At 43.2% G+C, this 17,510-nt stretch overlaps 2 protein-coding genes across 2 annotated transcripts; both read right to left on the bottom strand.

The window, feature by feature from the left end:
- Window positions 1–333: 333 nt before the first annotated feature.
- LOC121694449 (gap junction alpha-3 protein-like) lies at window positions 334–6,124 on the bottom strand. Its single transcript, XM_042074623.1, has 2 exons — window positions 5,771–6,124; window positions 334–2,037 (listed from the first exon to the last, which is right to left on the bottom strand). Exon 2 carries the CDS (start codon window positions 2,011–2,013, stop codon window positions 892–894), a length of 1,122 nt encoding a protein of 373 aa, XP_041930557.1. The 5' UTR covers window positions 2,014–2,037; window positions 5,771–6,124; the 3' UTR covers window positions 334–891.
- Window positions 6,125–6,760: 636 nt separating this feature from the next.
- LOC121694941 lies at window positions 6,761–16,769 on the bottom strand. Its single transcript, XM_042075341.1, has 8 exons — window positions 16,090–16,769; window positions 14,078–14,994; window positions 13,703–13,836; window positions 13,377–13,543; window positions 13,107–13,261; window positions 12,860–12,942; window positions 12,678–12,758; window positions 6,761–8,816 (listed from the first exon to the last, which is right to left on the bottom strand). Exons 2-8 carry the CDS (start codon window positions 14,956–14,958, stop codon window positions 7,975–7,977), a joined length of 2,343 nt encoding a protein of 780 aa, XP_041931275.1. The 5' UTR covers window positions 14,959–14,994; window positions 16,090–16,769; the 3' UTR covers window positions 6,761–7,974.
- Between the last annotated feature and the right edge of the window lie 741 nt (window positions 16,770–17,510).

The following is a 17,510-nucleotide window of genomic DNA, read 5'->3' as shown; positions in this document are numbered from 1 at the left end:
AGCTATTTCAGTGAGGAAGAGACTTCTCGGTAACAGTATACTGCGCATCAAAAGTTTAACCTACATTTGGACATTAACATATGCAAACTGACCAGCCATAGGCCTAAATACAGACTATATCCTCCCCTGTTTGTCTTAATGGTTCTGTCTTCACATTGTTCCAAATACGTGACTCATTTGCAATGATAGAGACAGATAATTCTCTCAGCATTTGAAGTATAACAATGAGCTGTGTGACATTTAATTAAGAACTGCAAATCACCGCACTTAAGCCAAGGTCACATAATATGTCCACACACACACACACACGCACACACAGTCCACAGCTGTAAGTAAATTATGTCAATGGCAGAGGTCGGTTTAATAAAATATTTTCCAATGCCCTAATACAGACTCGCTGAATTCCAGCTCTCTGGTTTCTTACTCCTTTCTCAGAGCAGGTTGTAAAACAACAAATCACAGAGAAAGAAACATAGGGCTGTTTAAGACATCAGGAATGAATCATACCCAGCATCTACACTGAAATATGGTTTCATATGATGATGTGTGGTATTATACAGTATCTACAACTGGGAACATAATATGAAGAGCATGCTGTTTAAAATGCCACAGAAATGTCAGGTTTAACTTGTGAAATAAAATATGAATGTATGTGAATGAACATCTGCTACTTAACAACATATACATGTACCACATAGGAACCTCTTTTGTGTCACAAAGTAACAAACAAGGACAATATTATCATCATAAAAAAACAGAATACACAACAGGAATATGATCACATTTGATCAAGCCACAAGAGACAGTCTTTTTGTCTCAAATAAGAGGATGCAAATATAACACCAAAAGAAGCGAGTCAATTCATCCATTTCCCGCCCTCTGAAATGGGAGTCAGATCTTGAGGTCATCTATTCTGGTCTTGTGGGGTATGAGGCGGGGGGGTCGAGCAGACCTGCCATGGCGGGTGGAGGCGGGTGACCCCGGGACGGACCCCGAACCCTTTTTCGCTTTCGGGTCACATTCCTCGGGTTTGCTATTTCTCTCCATGGCGAGGTTGTCCTTGTTTTGCTTGTACGCCGCCTTGCTGTTGTACTGCTGGAAGGAGGACTCCGACCCATTCATGGGCGAGAGGCTATACCCGGGGGCAGGGGGGTAAGGGGTAGGGTCCGGGTGGTAGTAACTATAATTGGGCACGAATGGTACAGCAGTGGTCTCGCTCGACGTCTTGGAGAGCGCCTCTGATGCCAGCTCCATCTGCTTGTAGCGGAGTCCCTGTTGGCACTTGGTGAAGCCCAGGTGGTACATCTCCACCAGGTTGAGCAGCAGCGAGAGACAGGCCACCGCCAGCATGAAGACGATGAAGATGGTCTTCTCCGTCGGGCGGGAGATGTAGCAGTTCACGCGGTTGGGGCACGGCGGCCGGTCGCACGTGTAGAGCGGCTTCAGCTCGAAGCCGTACAAGAGGTACTGTGCCACGATGAAGCCCACCTCGAAAAGGGTCTTGAAGATGATGTTGAAGACATAGGTGCGGAGGATGTCGCCCTGCAGGCGGATGTGACCCTGCGCGTCTCGCACGGGTGCCTTCTTGACCTTGACGTTGGTGATGGTGGTGGCGCCCGTGGCGATTAGCAGCTGCTTGTCGTCGGCATGATGCTGGAGCGACTGGTGGTGCAGCAGCTCCTTGTCCTTGTTCTTATGCTTCTCCTCCATGCGCACCAGGTGCAGGATGTGGCCCAGGTAGATGAGCGTGGGCGTGGAAACGAAGATGATCTGCAGCACCCAGAAGCGGATGTGCGAGATGGGGAAGGTCTTGTCGTAGCAGACGTTCTGGCAACCGGGCTGCTTGGTGTCGCAGGTGAAGCCCGACTGTTCGTCGCCCCACACCTTCTCGGCAGCGGCGCCTAGCACCAGGATGCGGAAGATGAAGAGGACGGTCAGCCAGACCTTGCCCACCACGGTGCTGTGCTCCTGAGCACTCTCCAGAAGCTTCCCCAGTAGGCTCCAGTCTCCCATTGCTGCAGATGCCCTGGTCTGGACCTAGAGGGGAAAGCACATTGTCAGACATTGAGTCACTTGGCCCCGGCCGTGACGCGACTGGCTGGGGCATCTGCACCGTACTCCGGCAACCTGGGTTCGATTCCTGCCCCGTGGTCCTTTCCGGATCCCACCCCGACTCTCTCTCCCACTCGCTTCCTGTCATTCTTCACTGTCCTGTCATTAAAAGGCATAAAAAGGCCAAAAAATATACTTAAAAAAAGACATTGAGTCAATCCAGAGAGTGGTGCAGATGCAAACTAGCAAACAAGTCACACAAGGTGTGTGGTTTTACAGAGATGTGGAAAATGGAACTAATTCTATGGAGGCTTTGCTTATTTGCTTCAGTGTAAACTGTGAATTCGGAACAAGTGTGCTGGATCGTGTTAGTCAGTTGCTGATTATTGTTGTCACTGACTCATCCTCTCCATCCAAATGTTCATGCCAAAACCTGTGTTTGTTTCCTAGATCTGTGTGGTCAACTCTCGGGATCTATCACATTCATATTACCTTACTAAAGATTAGTTCAAAACAGTCTGGTTGGCTGACTGGAAGAACTACCCAAGGGGGAAAGTGAATCGTCCAATATTAAACATGAAAAAGGCCAATCCACAAGGCACTTCATCACCATCAACACTAAGCAAAACACTGTGTTGCTTCACAAAGAAGCCTGTATGTTAAATGTACAAATAATGATGTTTCATAGTGTGTTTTCATGCCATAGCACATATAATACACTAAAGCCCTTTTAATTTGTTTCAAAAACAGGGTACCTAATGTGTCGATAAATTTCAAGGGTGGGCATGGTTAAATCATGTTACCTCAACAGACCAAGGATACTCAAGGAAACTTCATTTTTGGTCATATGACTTTTGATTTATGATTTTTCATGTTTGTTATTTTGCATAAAACTGAGCTGAAATAAACTTTTCCTAAACAAGTTAAACTCTTTACCATGAACCTGTTGGTTTATTCATCAATATGTTAAATTAAATATTTGGGCAACAAACACTACACGCGGGAAACACGCAGAAATCACGCTGGCCGTGTAGTTCTAACTAACGTAAATAAGGCATATGTATAGGATATTGACAGAAGTGGTGGCGACATAATGGAAACATGTTAAAAATAGGGCTGTCAATCGATTAAAAAAAAAAATCTAATTAATTACATACGCTGTGATTAATTCATCTAAATTAATCGCATATATAATTTTTGCTGTGAAAGTATTTTAAATATTTAAATTCAAATGAATAATTGAATAATCAGCATTAGTGACATTAAAGTTCAAAAACTATTTTATTATTATTTTCACTGTTCAAATAATGGCCATAATAATCTATGATATGACCTAATATGCTGAGGAAATAAATTCAAAAGTGCTTCGGGAAGAAGTTTTTTTTCACATAAGGCATTTCAGGCCACAGATATAACCTAGTGTACACAATGAAAATAAATTAACACTCCCCTCAATGTCAACACTTGCAGACATTGCAAAGGACTTTATTTTCAACACTTTATTTTTTATCAACACCATCAGGCCGCTTTTTCAAAGTAAATGTTCCAATCAATGATCTAGGCAGCACGTTTTCTTCTCTCCCCTTCATTTTACAGTCTAATTTTTACTGACTAGAACGACTCGGGGTCAAAGGTCATACGGAATCGATTAATCTGCACTAATTTTTTTAATCAGTTATTTTTTCTCAAATTAATTAATCAAAATTAATCAGTTATTTTGACAGCCCTAGTTAAAAAACAACGCAAGTTCTGTTGTTCTCAACACAAGTTGTGTTATTTTCCACACATTTTGTGTCCTTATCTGGACATTTGTTTCAAGAGTGTGGGAATCCTGTAAAAATGACAAAGTGATAAGTTAGTTACAATAAGTTACAATGAGTTACAATGACAAGATAATACTGGTGTTGAATGGACTGTTTAGCAAGGTTGAATCCCTAATTCAAAAGGAAAGTTTGTGGCAGGATTCTGCAGGAGGTCTGTGGGAAATATATTACCCATTATAATGATGTTAACAGTGGCCTCTCAACGCCTAGTTTGCCCCATCCATCAGGAACCTCGCTGCTGAGAGAGACAAGAGCAACCGAGCCTTTTCCGAAGGAGAACTGAAAGTTGGAAAGACAGACGAGTCCGTTCGCCGCTCAACAGAGTACATCTGTATCTATTGATTTGCTCTCTGCCTTTATCTTGTTGTCATGGAAGCGGCAATCATAACAGAATCCAGACCCTGCGAGATGCTTGGAGTTCTGCAGAGGCGGAATATTCAGAGCAAGTGGTGCTCCCTGGTGTACAAGAAACCACTCGTCTGATGATTTAACTGAGGCAGAGTCTGATCATTCATTGGCTGGTGACATCTGCTGTAATTGTACTGGCTTGTTTTGAACATATTATTCATTTATATAATTGGAAACATTTGGTTAATGGGTTTGAGGTAGAAGTCCTTTGCATTCTAACTGTGACACCACGTACTGCTTCACTAAATGCTCTAAGTTGAGATTCTCTAAGTTGAGATTGTCTGTGTTGCCACCACATTCAGGCCTAAGACAGCGTTAAAAGGGCACCATTTCTGGTTGTGCTGCCAAAACTGAAAGCTACAGAGGAAACCTTTGTGATCAGACAGATTCTCAGTGTTCTGCTCTTACTTGCACTCAGATGGCTTTAACAGCAGATTCCTCTTTGATGTGACACATCTCAAAACCTTCCCTCTCTCTCTTCCAAACTTAAAATAAATGCACACAGCAAAAATTTTGTTCATAACTTTTAGTAATGTTTGTCTTAAAATGCTTTGAAAACCACTGTGCATTTCCTCATCTCCCCCCCTTGGCAACATAAAAGTGTACTGTTGATGGAGAACTAGTCTTTTCTTCAGAAAGCATATTATATTAGACCACACAGATGTTAAGGGAAATCATTCATGCATTTGGCTCATAAAAAATAAGTATCTATTATGCTTCCAGTGTGTTTTCTTTCTCCTCTTAATGTTTTACTTTATATTAATTTATATAATTTGTGCTGTACAAGAGAATACATTTCTTAAATACATTCCTTGCAATGTTGATGACCATCACTTCACAAATCCTTTTTAAACATTCTTAGTCATTCCATTGAAGTTAGCATGTGCAGGTGAACAGTGCAGAGCAGCGTCATTTATCATTTCACAAAAAAAAAAAAAAAAAATGCTGTGAATCCTCTCGATTACCTTTTTCCGTGAGCCATTTTGGAAAGCAAACTGGTATGCAGTCACCCATGAACCTTACCCCCCCCCCCCCCACCCCCACACACACACACATCCCCCAACTCTCAACTCTAAAACTCTGGATATGTCGGGCAGAGCTAAGACTAAACAATCCTTCAAAGTGAAAGCACTCCCCAGCGGCTGTCCAGATTTGATCTGTCTAATATCAAAGGAATCTTGTGCAGCTTATAGTAGATAAATTATGCATTTCCTGAACCATTTTATAGTGGCTGGGATGGCTTTTTTTTTTTTTTAAACAAAATGAAGGATAACTTGACCCTTTACTTACACCCTGTTATTAATAGTCCAGTCAGATGCTGTTAAAATCACAATGGCTTTTTAAATACTATTTAAATACTCAAACTAATGTGTGATCCTACAGAGAAGAGTCCTCAGACAGTCTGTGTGTGTGTGTGTGTGTGTGTGTGTGTGTGTCTGCGTGTGTTTTGTGTGTAGCTCTCTCTCGAGGCAGCTAAGTGGACTCACCTCGTCAATGTACACATGTCCGGCGCTGGAGGGCCGTCCAGGAGGAAGCACCCGTACGGATCAGTCCCAGAGGCCGCACTGCCGTTCTGCCCGCCGGGGGCTGCAGACGGATGCCCTTGAATGGCAATGACCGGTGGACTCTGGCCACTCTTGTCTTGTCAGACAGAAGAGAGGAGGGGGGGGAAACTCACCACCACCACCACTACTTCACTTCTAATTCAACACAAACAAATCCAGCCTAGTGTCCAGTGTCGGTCCAGGACCTGTGGTCGTGCTCCTTATAACTCTCTTCTTACGAGGAGCTTCTGTGTCTTTGGGAACACAACTAGGGAGAGAGTCTCTTCTCTAGGCCACCCGAACACCACCAACGCCACCACTAGCCCCTTCCCCCCCTCCCCCGCTGTGTCCACCCCTCCACCCAGGGTTAATTTTGGCACCAGGCACACTCCCTAATGTAAACTATCAACCTCAGGAGTCACTCGTTGGCTGTGAGTGACAGGTCGGTTGGCCAATGCCGGCTGGGCCCTAATGAACCCTGGGCAGAGTTAAATTTAGAGTTTAGGGTCTCTCCTATCAGGGGAAAGGGTGGCTTGGAAGCGCATCAACATTTGGGCCCTGAAGCAACCCGTGGCATTTGAAACAAAATTGCGAAACAAAATGGGCCCATTCATCAGTCATTATGGCTGACACCCAAGGACAGCAGAAAAATGAGTCTCAAGTGAAAATCCACATGACATATTCAAACAAATGAATGGTGAAATTGAAATGATTCTGCATCTTTATTCACAAGTGAACAATAAATTATGTACCATATTTACAGTTTTAGTGAAAAACGGAGGTATGTGCTGTAGCATTAATAATGTTGTAAACAAGAAGAGGAAAGAGAGAGAAAACAAATCTAATAAGGAGAATGTTCTCTCCAACATCTTTACTACCTGTAAAACAAACGACGGTAAATAAATATCTCACCCTTGCTTTATTCAAGCAGGGTTTTGTGATTGTGTGGCTCACTTGGTGTTGCTTAAAGAGACCAACTTGATTACAAATACTCTGAGCAATGTTACAATGTCAACTACAAAAGCAGCACTTTTTTACAGCATGAAAAAAAAAATGAATTCCTGTTAAGTGAAGTGCCCCAAAAGTGAGGCATATACTTATGGTCATAGTGAGACACGTTACTGAAATGATAAAATGGGTGCTGCCATTGTAGCCTATGCTATTCATACGTTTAGCCCATGTGACCTACTGTAAAAACAACAGACCTTAGTCACGGGTCAACAGGTCGCGCTGGCTAGAATAAGACAGATGGATTAGCTAGCGATAACTTTTGACTTGTAAAGAGCAATAGGAACTATGATCAGAATTTCCCTTGTAGAATTTCCCAACACATGCTTGCCATTTACATCATTAAATAAGCAGAGTTCAATACTTTATACCATTCAAAATCTTTATATGGAATTTCTAAAGTCATCTAGCGATTAGTTCAAACTACATCCAAACATAATTTTTAACAAACTCAAGTTTTATGGATAATAAAATACACACTTGTGCTTTCATCTGGTTGTTTGGATGCCAAAAGCCCTGCTCTGCAGTTTTACTGTGCTGTGATGTACAAACTGTATATCTCCTCTCTCTTTCACTTGCATAACAGAGTGAATCACAATGACTCAAAAACAAGCGGCAAAAAGTAAAATTCCCCTTTCTTGTTTCTGTGCCTTTGTTGTCAAAAAGTGCCAGTACTGTATCTTGACAGCAGTTTGTTCTTTTTATGGTGAAGAGCCCGTTGGAATCTCACCCTGAAAATAATTTACTCGGTTTCCATCCCGCCTTTGATCCATTCTGTTGATCTGCAGTTCTTCCACAGTAATGCGTTTTGACATCTCAGCACTTTTGACAGGAGCCACATGAAAGTAATGGACATTTGCACCGTATTTTGGGACTCCTCACTCATTTTTTTAAGCTTCAAAACGGCTTTGACATTGAAACACAGCAAACGGTTCCTGCCACAGAAAACAACATCTTGCCCTTGTCAGTAAAATGAATGATGTCAATACTGTGGCTTGTAATCCAGAATGATTAGCAGTGACCAGTTAGAGTTTAGGGAGAGAGACAGAGAGAGAGAGAGAGAGAGAGCAGGAGAAAGAAAAAAGAGAGAGAAAGTGGAAGAGTGAAAGAAGGAGAATAAGAGAGAGTGTCATTAAAGGCTAGCAGGCAGAACACCTCTCCTCCTTCTCTGGGGTTTTCCGACCCACGGTGAACTTGCCCTTGAACGAGTGCTCTGATATCAGCTGATTGATCTCGTTCTGTCTGTAGGACGAGAGCTTCTGACTTATCCAGGGCCCTCTGTCCTCTTTGTCAGATCCTTGGCAGAACCTCCCGCACGCCTGGCACACCAGGTACACCAGTTCGAAGATGTTGAGCAGGAGACACACTCCAGAGACGGCCAGCATAAAGACGGTGAAGATGGTCTTCTCTGTAGGCCGGGAGACGAAGCAGTCCACAGTGTTGGGACAAGGGTAGGAGTCACATTTGACCAGACGCACCATGGTGAAACCTGGGTAGATCACGTAGAAGATGTAGAGAAAAGCCACCTCGAAGATGATACGGAAGACAATGCTGATGGTATAGGTCCACCACAAGGCACCGACGATTTTGAACTTCTGGTTCTTGATCTGCTCCAGCTCCTTGGCATTGCTCCCCCGGCCCGACATCCTCAGGATCCTCTTCTCGACGTGGCGACGGTGCGCCACGTGCATGGCGACCAGCAGGGCCGGTGTGGACACCAGGATGACCTGCAGACACCAGAGGCGGATGTGGGAGATGGGGAAGAAGTGGTCGTAGCAGACGCTGTTGCAGCCGGGCTGCTGCGTGTTGCAGATGAACATGGCCTTCTCATCGCCCCACACGCTCTCGGCGGCCACCACCAGCACCAGGATGCGGAAGATGAAGATTACGGAGAGCCAGACGCGACCGATGCCCGTGGAGTGCCTGTTTACACCGCTTACCACGGCATAAAAGGTCCCCCAGTTCATTTTCGATTCCAGGTCTAGGACAAGGGAAACATGAGGGATGAGAGTTCAGGAACATCAAAGTATATTTTCACTGACTGTGATGACAGTTGGTTACGCAGTGAAATTTGTAGTAATAATTTTGCCTCAAGATACAATTCATCTAGCGCCAAGAATGTTTCAATTAAATTTAAATGAAAACCTTTCTTCCTCCAGTATGCCCAGAAATTCTATTTGTGGATGGACTATTTTAAGCATATTTTTTTTCTTCGAAACATGTTATTTTAACAAAAGCAGCAATCATTCAGAGTGATGAGTTCAGCTAGAATGTTTGCAGAAAACTGCCACAACACCTAATATGAAGTTGAAATTGACAAGAGGTAAAAACAATTTGCTCTTAATTTTTTCTCATGTCAAGTACCCACAAGACATTACATTTCCACAAATGCTGCATCTACAATTTTTTTTTAAAAAGGTAAGAGGCTAAATTACCAGGCTACGCCAGAGTTGTAAGCCGCTCTCACAGCATCAAGTGCTGTCCCACCGACCGTGGGGTTTAGTGAGGACATTGAGGCAGGTCAAGTTGCAAACCCAGGCAAGAGCTGCCCAGACGCCCAACATCTGTTTAAGAGCATGGGCGATGGCTTACAGCCACGCACGGTCACCTGACGAGGTCCGCCAAGGCCAATGGCCGCCAGTCGTCGAACCCACGTGACATTGTACCCCATCTCATATATTACGGCAAATCAGACGCCTACCAGACACTAACCACATCTCAATCACCTGTTAACCACAGCTTGATGCTCTGAGCTTTCAAATACTCCTCTGCTTGTGTCCCTCTAAGTACTTGAAAACTGAGGGACTGTTTATTTGATCATTTTGAATCAGTCAAGGATGAAGAATCATTTATTTTAGTATTTTTTTGGCTCAAGTTTTAAAATGAGCTACATTCATCTTGTGAATTTCTATTAGATGATTGAGGAAACTAATGTAATGGAAGCATTGTAACTGAAGGGAAAATAAAAAAATAACTAAGTGGAGAAAGCAGCCATATTACCTTCGGTTGAGGTGGTACACACACAGGTCCAGAAAATGGGTAGATAAGCTTAGCTAAATGACTGGCTGGCTTGACTGAGAACACCATGCCTCAGAAAAATGCTAATGACTGTCATGACACTGGCCACTACCCTGCACCGTAGAAGTCATATGCTCTTTTGCATACAATGGAGGCCTTCACAGACCCCAACAAGACTCTTTAGAATTCAGATCAAACGCCTCGACTTCCGCCTACCCTTCGTAGAAGAAAGAATCTGTGTGGTCACAAAAGGCCTTGAGCAACATTATTTATCGTGCTTGGCAGGGCTTGGCCTAGAACCTGATGGGTGATTCTGACCCAAACCACAGTTTACTCCAACATGAACTGCTTACATGTTGTGAGTAGCTGTTTTGGTGATTCACATACTATTAAACACATATGTATTTTATTTATATGAACTGCTTACATGTTGTGAGTAGCTGTTTTGGTGATTCACATACTATTAAACACATATGTATTTTATTTATATGAACTGCTTACATGTTGTGAGTAGCTATTTTGGTGATTCACATACTATTAAACACATATGTATTGTATTTATATGAACTGCTTACATGCCTTGAGTAGCTGTTTTGGTGATTCACATACTATTAAACGTGAATCACTAAAGTATTTTATTTATATGCACTCTTATGTCTTCAGTTCATGCACTCATATTCAGTGTTATCTGATTGCACAAGTTCTGGTAATTTCATCAACAGAAGAATGTAATTGAAATCTAAGTAGAAACTGACTGTGCACAACTTAGGCCTACTCTATATCAAGGATGGCCACAATGAGCCACTTAATTAACTGTTGCAATTAGCTAAGTTGCTAATAAATTCATTTTGTATTCTGTGATCACAAAATTCCAATAGGCCTACTGGAGGTCTTGGATTGGGAGGAAACGTCAGTTCATTTCATTGGACAATAGGCAGACTCCTGGAACAAACTTTTATTGTGATCAAAAGGATTTTCACTCATCACACACAGGGTATAGTCAAGTCAACAAAATAATTCACAATATCGAAAAACAAAAGAAACATGCAATGAATCTACTCTGGAATATATTTTCCCAAAATACAAAAGACCAGCACAAAAATACAGCCAGCTCAAGGGCATTTACACAGCAGAGAATTCAACTGGCATGGACCATACAAAACAGCCTGCAAATTCAGTGAGTTACTGATGCTGCTACAGCACTGACACATACAGTATACTGTAGCACCAAGCTGCGTTGTGTGAGCACCCCTCCAGCATTAACATTCAGCATCACCCTCCCAGCATTCAGATTCTACGCAGAAGCACAAATCAGCCTTCACTCTGTGATGGCAAATAGACTCGTCTGTTAACCCCCCCCGCCCATATCAGGGCCTGGGTTTCCACTGCCGTTAGCACAAGCCAGCCCTCGCGGGCTTCAAACGGTCAGTTTATTCAACTGCTGGTTCACGATAAACGCCACCGTACGGAAAGCAGGGGCACGGGGCAAAGCACACAAAGATTTACAGTGCGAGAGGCAACATGGGGAACCACACGGCTCAGCACAAAGACGCCGCTTGTCTTCAGTAATTCCAGATATTTCTCAATCAGCGAGGGAGATTTCTTTGTTGCAATGGCCCGAATCGGCACGCAATCATTCAATGAACGAGGGGAGGTTCGCCCTTATCAACTTGCATAACCTTTTGTCACAGAACATACAATTGCACAATGTCTACTTTAAAATGGATAAAATGCCAGCTGTATTAAAAGAAGATTGTAAGTTACAGATCTTGAACTTGGGTTAATGACTGGTCAGGTTTTTTTTGCAAAGAAAAGCTCATCACTTGTTTTATACAGACATGTGCATTTTATGCTGCATTCCAGACAACTCGGAAGGCACATATTTCCTAGTTGGAATCTCACAATTTCATTCCAGACAAACTCAGAGGTCAAGAATTCTGACCTCCTACTGGGAAAAGGTACAATGGAACGGCACTTTAAGTCAGAGTTTCCACTTCTGAACTCGGGGTAAGTCGATCTACCCCAACTTCAAGGTTGGAATTGAAGTCCGACCTCCGACATCCAAGTTGTCTGGAATGCAGCATAAGACTGATGTTTGTGTATTCACAGCAGTTTCTCCCCAGATTTCCTCCACCACCCTCAAATATGTGAGAAGAAGCCTAGGCCCACAGACTATGGTGTGCACAGATACAGCTGTTCACAGGGTCTATTAGATATTATCTATTTATACAGGGTCTATTTAGATCCTGTATGCTCATCCAATGATGCTAGAGCCTCAATACTTAAAAATGACTCAATTTTAGATTGGCTGAATAGCAGCCTGAACTTTGAATTTCACAATGTTTCTCCAAGGGTTATAGCCTACTACAAAGTGAGATTAATGATTAGGATCAAAAGCCAGAGGTGAATTTAAATATGCAAAAGTCAGCATTCATGATGAATATGTTGTTTTCTTTCATCTTATAAATTTGAACATTTTTGTGCAAATATTTGTAGTTGTTCAATATAAACCAGAAACAAAAATGGGCAACAAAGCAATTGCCATGTCTGTCTCCGTTTGCCAAATTTGAATGCACCTCTGGATTTAGGCTCAGCGTACTAATAATCTAGTTTGACGCTTTAGGACACCTTCAGAGTTAGTGGTGCTCATGCTCAGCCCTTCATGTTAGTGAATTACAATCACAGCCAGTGATTGTAGGAAACATGGACAGCACAGGGTTATGCATTTTGAAGAAATGGGACAAGGCTGAATTGGTCGGCCACGAGGTGACATTAGTAGTATTAAATATGACAAAGGAGAGTGGAAAGAAGAAAGTGGAGTTTCACTTCTTGTTGTGGACATAGCAGGTCATGAGGTATTTCTCCCACGCCACTGCCTCTTTCCTTGACCGCTCCTGAGCAAGACCTGAAAACAGAACACAGCGAAGACCATTTTTAATCCTTTTCAAAGTGAACACATTGCCCTCTAGTGGTTTGCATGTCATACTACAACGAAAGAGCACTCACTTCTCTTCAGGCCAGTGTTCTTTAACTGACTATGATTGGCGTGTCCATTCTGAGCCAGTCTCAAAGACAGTGAAGCTCCTCTTCTGCAAGGGGCACAAAAAATACCTTATCATAATCAAGGTTTTGATATTGACCCAATAAGATCAATGGTATCCCAAAACACAGACGTAGGATGCTCCGCTATTTTTTCAACATTATGAAAACAGAGTGCAGGTACACGCACGCACGCACACACACGAATACTGACCTCATAGCTCCAATCTTGCCCCTCTCCATGAACAGTTCCACTGTGACTCTAGGGTCCTGAGGAAAGATTCTGGCATAGAAAGTCCTGTTGCTCACCTTGTCCTTGAACCAGCTCACTGCCTGATCCGTCCACCCCTCCCCATCTAATGGCCTCACCTACAGAGATATGCAACACATTAACACTCTACTACGTACTGGTGTGTCATTATAATTTATTGGTTAGAAAAATACTACTGATAGGCAAGAATAAGCTACTACTACTACTACTTACATTTGTCAGAGCCACCTGTAAAGCCTGTGCAGGGTAGGTTGCCACCTCTTTGCTCAATTCCCTGAGGTCCTTCAGAGAGAGGCAAGCTGAATCTCCGAAATCGACTCTCTGCACCTCTACCTCAATGTTCTTGATGCTTCCATAACCAGTCGAACAATGAAAGGCATCTGTACAAAAGGCCAAAATGGATATTAAACTTGGTAGAGCATATTTTGTAAAGATTTCACACAAAATGTTAAATCAAGCAACATCAAATAACAGTATTTTCTTTGAACTGAACAGGGGACTCTGCCATGTCAAAATTATTTTATGATTTGCATAATTACCTCCATTCACCCCACATATCTTGGCCACCTGGACCCGGCCCCACTGCTGTTGCTGGGGAAACCAACCAATGGCGTAGCTTCCGATGTCAGGAACCCTGTCCATCTGGGCAAGGCAGGTGTTGCACTTGTTGAAGCTGCAACGCAAACCCAGGGGAAAAAAAGGTGATATACGGTTAATGCAGGTAGCAGAGTGGTCTAAAACAAATATGGGCAAATGGATGGCAATATGGAAAATATGAGATAAGTGACAGTAATCAACTGACCTAAAACATTAATGGCCATATATTTAGAATAAACTAAATTAAAATGGGAAACATTGGACACGAGTTTAGAAAGAACATTTTAGACTGACATACAGAATGAGTGGGAACATACTCCAAGTGGGCGGAGAGCTCCATTAGCTTGGAGTCCTGGTGCTGGATGTAGAAGTGGCCTGGGTCCACTACATGCGTCACCACCACGGCCATCTCCTCGAACTTGCGAATCTGAAATGGAGGTATTGCCACAGAAGAAACTGTGGCGCTTCCCAACCCCCGCCCTGTGTCAGTACAACCTCCGATGTTCTTCTCTCCTTCACCGTGATGGGATGCTGGGGGCATCTCTGGGTCAGGGCTGCACCCAAGGCTCGTGACCTGCTGAGGGAAAGAAGGCCCACTTCCCATGATGCTCTGAGCCTCTGACAGAGCATGACTCACCCCTGTGCAGATGTCGCTGAGGTCCCACAGCTCATTGCGGGTGGCTATGATGCAACTGTAGATCAATGTGCCGTTACTTGCACATTTCACTTTGAAGACGGGCCCACTGATGTCTAGTGAGTCAGCACCTTGTTCTGTCTTCGGAGGGCTTGTCGGTGCCACCTCGGCCTTTGGATCTGCCGCTGAGCCTGTGTTCGTCTGGCCAGAGGCCACTTTCATCAGGTACGTCTGGGTGTCGGCTCTTTCATTGATGCCAAGTTCACGTCTGATGAAGGTCAACAGTGTGATGAACTGAGCTTTACAGTTGGTCTTCAGAAAGGCCATGAGCTGTGAGGAGGTTTGCTTTTGGTACTGAACCTCAAAGTGGATGTCCAATCCCACATCGATGAGGTGTGTGGGGAAGTTCTGGATAAGGTTGGGGTAACTCTCCTTGGCTGTCTGCTTCACACGCACATACTTTGAAGCCAACATTTGGGTTAACTGGACAGGCTGAAGCTTGCGTTCAATAATTTTGACAGTTTCGGACATTACCTCTTTTCTTGCGTTAGGAGACATCATCATCTCTGACTTCTGTAGCGTGGCGAATTACAATCTGATCTGTGGGAACGGAGAGAACACCAGTGGGGTAGTGGTTTTAGTTAGTGCACTTTTTGTAAATCTAAGAGACGTCAGCTGGACTCTTACATATGCTATGTCAGAGATCTTGGTTTGACGGAGTGTAAAAGCTGGTCTTCTGTTCATCAGGTGTAGGCTACACCTATGTATGTTTGTGAGGAGTGCAGTAGTGTAAATTCTGTGGTAGGAAACTGTTGGTGTGCTAGGTTGTTTGAATGTGTATATTCACATTTAAACTTGCTCTTGTAGTCCATCATCGCAAGGATTTAAAACTCGAGATGCATCCCTCTGCCTAGCAACACAGCACGTTAGCACGCTTGCTTGTTTTCTTTCTGAGCCGTTTTACAGGTTTCACAATGTGGGCAACTTCCTTAACATTTACCTAATTACCTTAGCGTAGATAAACAATCATCGTTTACGTTAACTCAGCCAGGATAGAAACGTTAACCAGAGCAGTTGCAGATATCACCGATGGACCAGCTGACTGTCCTGGCAAATGAACACGTGTTGAGGGGTAACGTAAACTAGCTGGATTACCACTAGCATGTTGATTTAGCTTTAACATAACGTCAGAACAGGCATGTTAGCTAGCTCAATCTTAGTTTAACTTGCCAACTCACATGACAAACTATGAGAAATAAGCATGAAAGTATAACTTACACACTAGGAAGGCTTTTTGCACACCTCTTTTGTCGGGCAGGTGCGTAGGACATGACCAAAGGTCGCAGATCAAGAAACTTAGAGTCCTGCACACTTTCCGCAAGCAATTCTTTTTTATTAGAAACTACAACGTTTCGGTCTTATCAGGTAGCACTAGCTGATGAAAGATGAAGGTCTAAGACCGAAACGTTGTAATGTCTAATAAAAAAGAATGCGGAATGGTCAGTGTGCGAGACTCTTTCTAAGTTAACTTACACACTTAACCTGTTTGTTTACGCCTTGAAAACTAACGTTATTCGTTCAGACAAAGTTAACGCTATGAGGGTTTAACAATTCATAAACGTCAGCTGTTCGCTTATTTGCTGGAAAATCCATAGAACATACCCTGCAACGCTTACACACCCTCGAACTACTAACCAGCAAGATTTGACCGACGCCTGTGTCTGATCGATCGAGCCGTTCTTCTTTGGCGGCGGAGGTGGTTTGGTTTGCAGACAACGAATGGAATGAGTTAAGACAACTTCTTCGTTTTGTATGGCGGTTGGAACGCAGCGATTATGTTGCAGTTCCTGATACTGAGTTGTGTTAGTTCAGAGCCCGTCTGGTTCGTTGCCGTTTGTCTTCTCTAATCAGTCAAATACTTCCGCTGGACTCTGTGGTGATGGTTGATCATGGGAAATTTAGCTAACATTTTGTGATAGCCTTTTCCATTTGGTGACAAGTTCAAGCAGTTGTTTTTATACGCAGGCTATGCTAGAGTTAGCTTTCTTCTTTCAGGGCGTAGGTAGGCTACATGTTTCTGATCTCAAAATGAATTCCGTGTTGGCAAATGCAGAACTGCAAGTTGGACTTCGTAATTCTGCACGGGGTCATGGCCAAAGATTTTTCGAGTGTTCCGCTTGCATTGATTGTAGGCTGGCAGGCTACTGAAACGCGGACGCGGCCCACGAGGTGAAGGCCGCTCATCTTCTATAAGGTTTATTGGCAGTTTGCATACTTAGTGCACTACCGCCATGAAGGGGGGTCTGGATTGTTCCGACACTCCATTATTCCGATCAGTCACTATCCGACAAATGGTTCGACATGGGTCTGACATCCACGTCTTGTTCTTATTGTTCTTATTGCCAGTTACAGCCAGCTAAATAATTTGGACATGACCTCTGGTTCATAGGCCTTGCAGGGACGGACTGGACAAGATCCTTGCATTACCCTAGCTATTCAACTAAGTGTTGTGGAACACTGAAGTGGACAAATGTAGGCCTCTCTGGCTATTACTTTGACTAATCAGAGGTAGCCATGGAACACATGATCTCCATAGTCAAGCATACAAGCAATTACGAAAGAAGAGTTTCTGCTAGAATTCAATCATTAATTTTAATCAACACATTTCAAACTAGGTACAATGCTCAATTGATAGCAGTACCAACACAATTACTGTGGCCAATGCAAAGAGCAAAAGTTGTCCTTATTGTAATTCATCAGTTACCACCACTATGGGACAACTGAAACTACACAAAATGAACAGGGCAACTTTGTTGTCTGTTGCTGGGAATATTTATGCATAACTCCTGTATGCTATACATGGCTGGTACATTTTCAAACAGTAGAGCTACATGAACTCATTCCCTTCAATGTCTTTCAGTAGCCTATTATATTAGCGTAAATGCCTTGTGTATGAATATGACTTGACGTTTTGTAGCCTATTTCCGTCACTCTACAGTCTTTTAACCCATCTTTACCAAGGTACCATTCCAAGATAGAACCCTTTCAACGCTCTACTTTGAGAGACCTACCACCACCCTTGCAGTCAATATAGAATTTTGGGCGTCTGACAGAAA

Source organism: Alosa sapidissima, chromosome 20 (genome assembly GCF_018492685.1).
Source record: "Alosa sapidissima isolate fAloSap1 chromosome 20, fAloSap1.pri, whole genome shotgun sequence".
Lineage (NCBI taxonomy): Eukaryota > Metazoa > Chordata > Actinopteri > Clupeiformes > Clupeidae > Alosa > Alosa sapidissima.
This window is presented reverse-complemented; position numbering and strand designations above follow the sequence as displayed.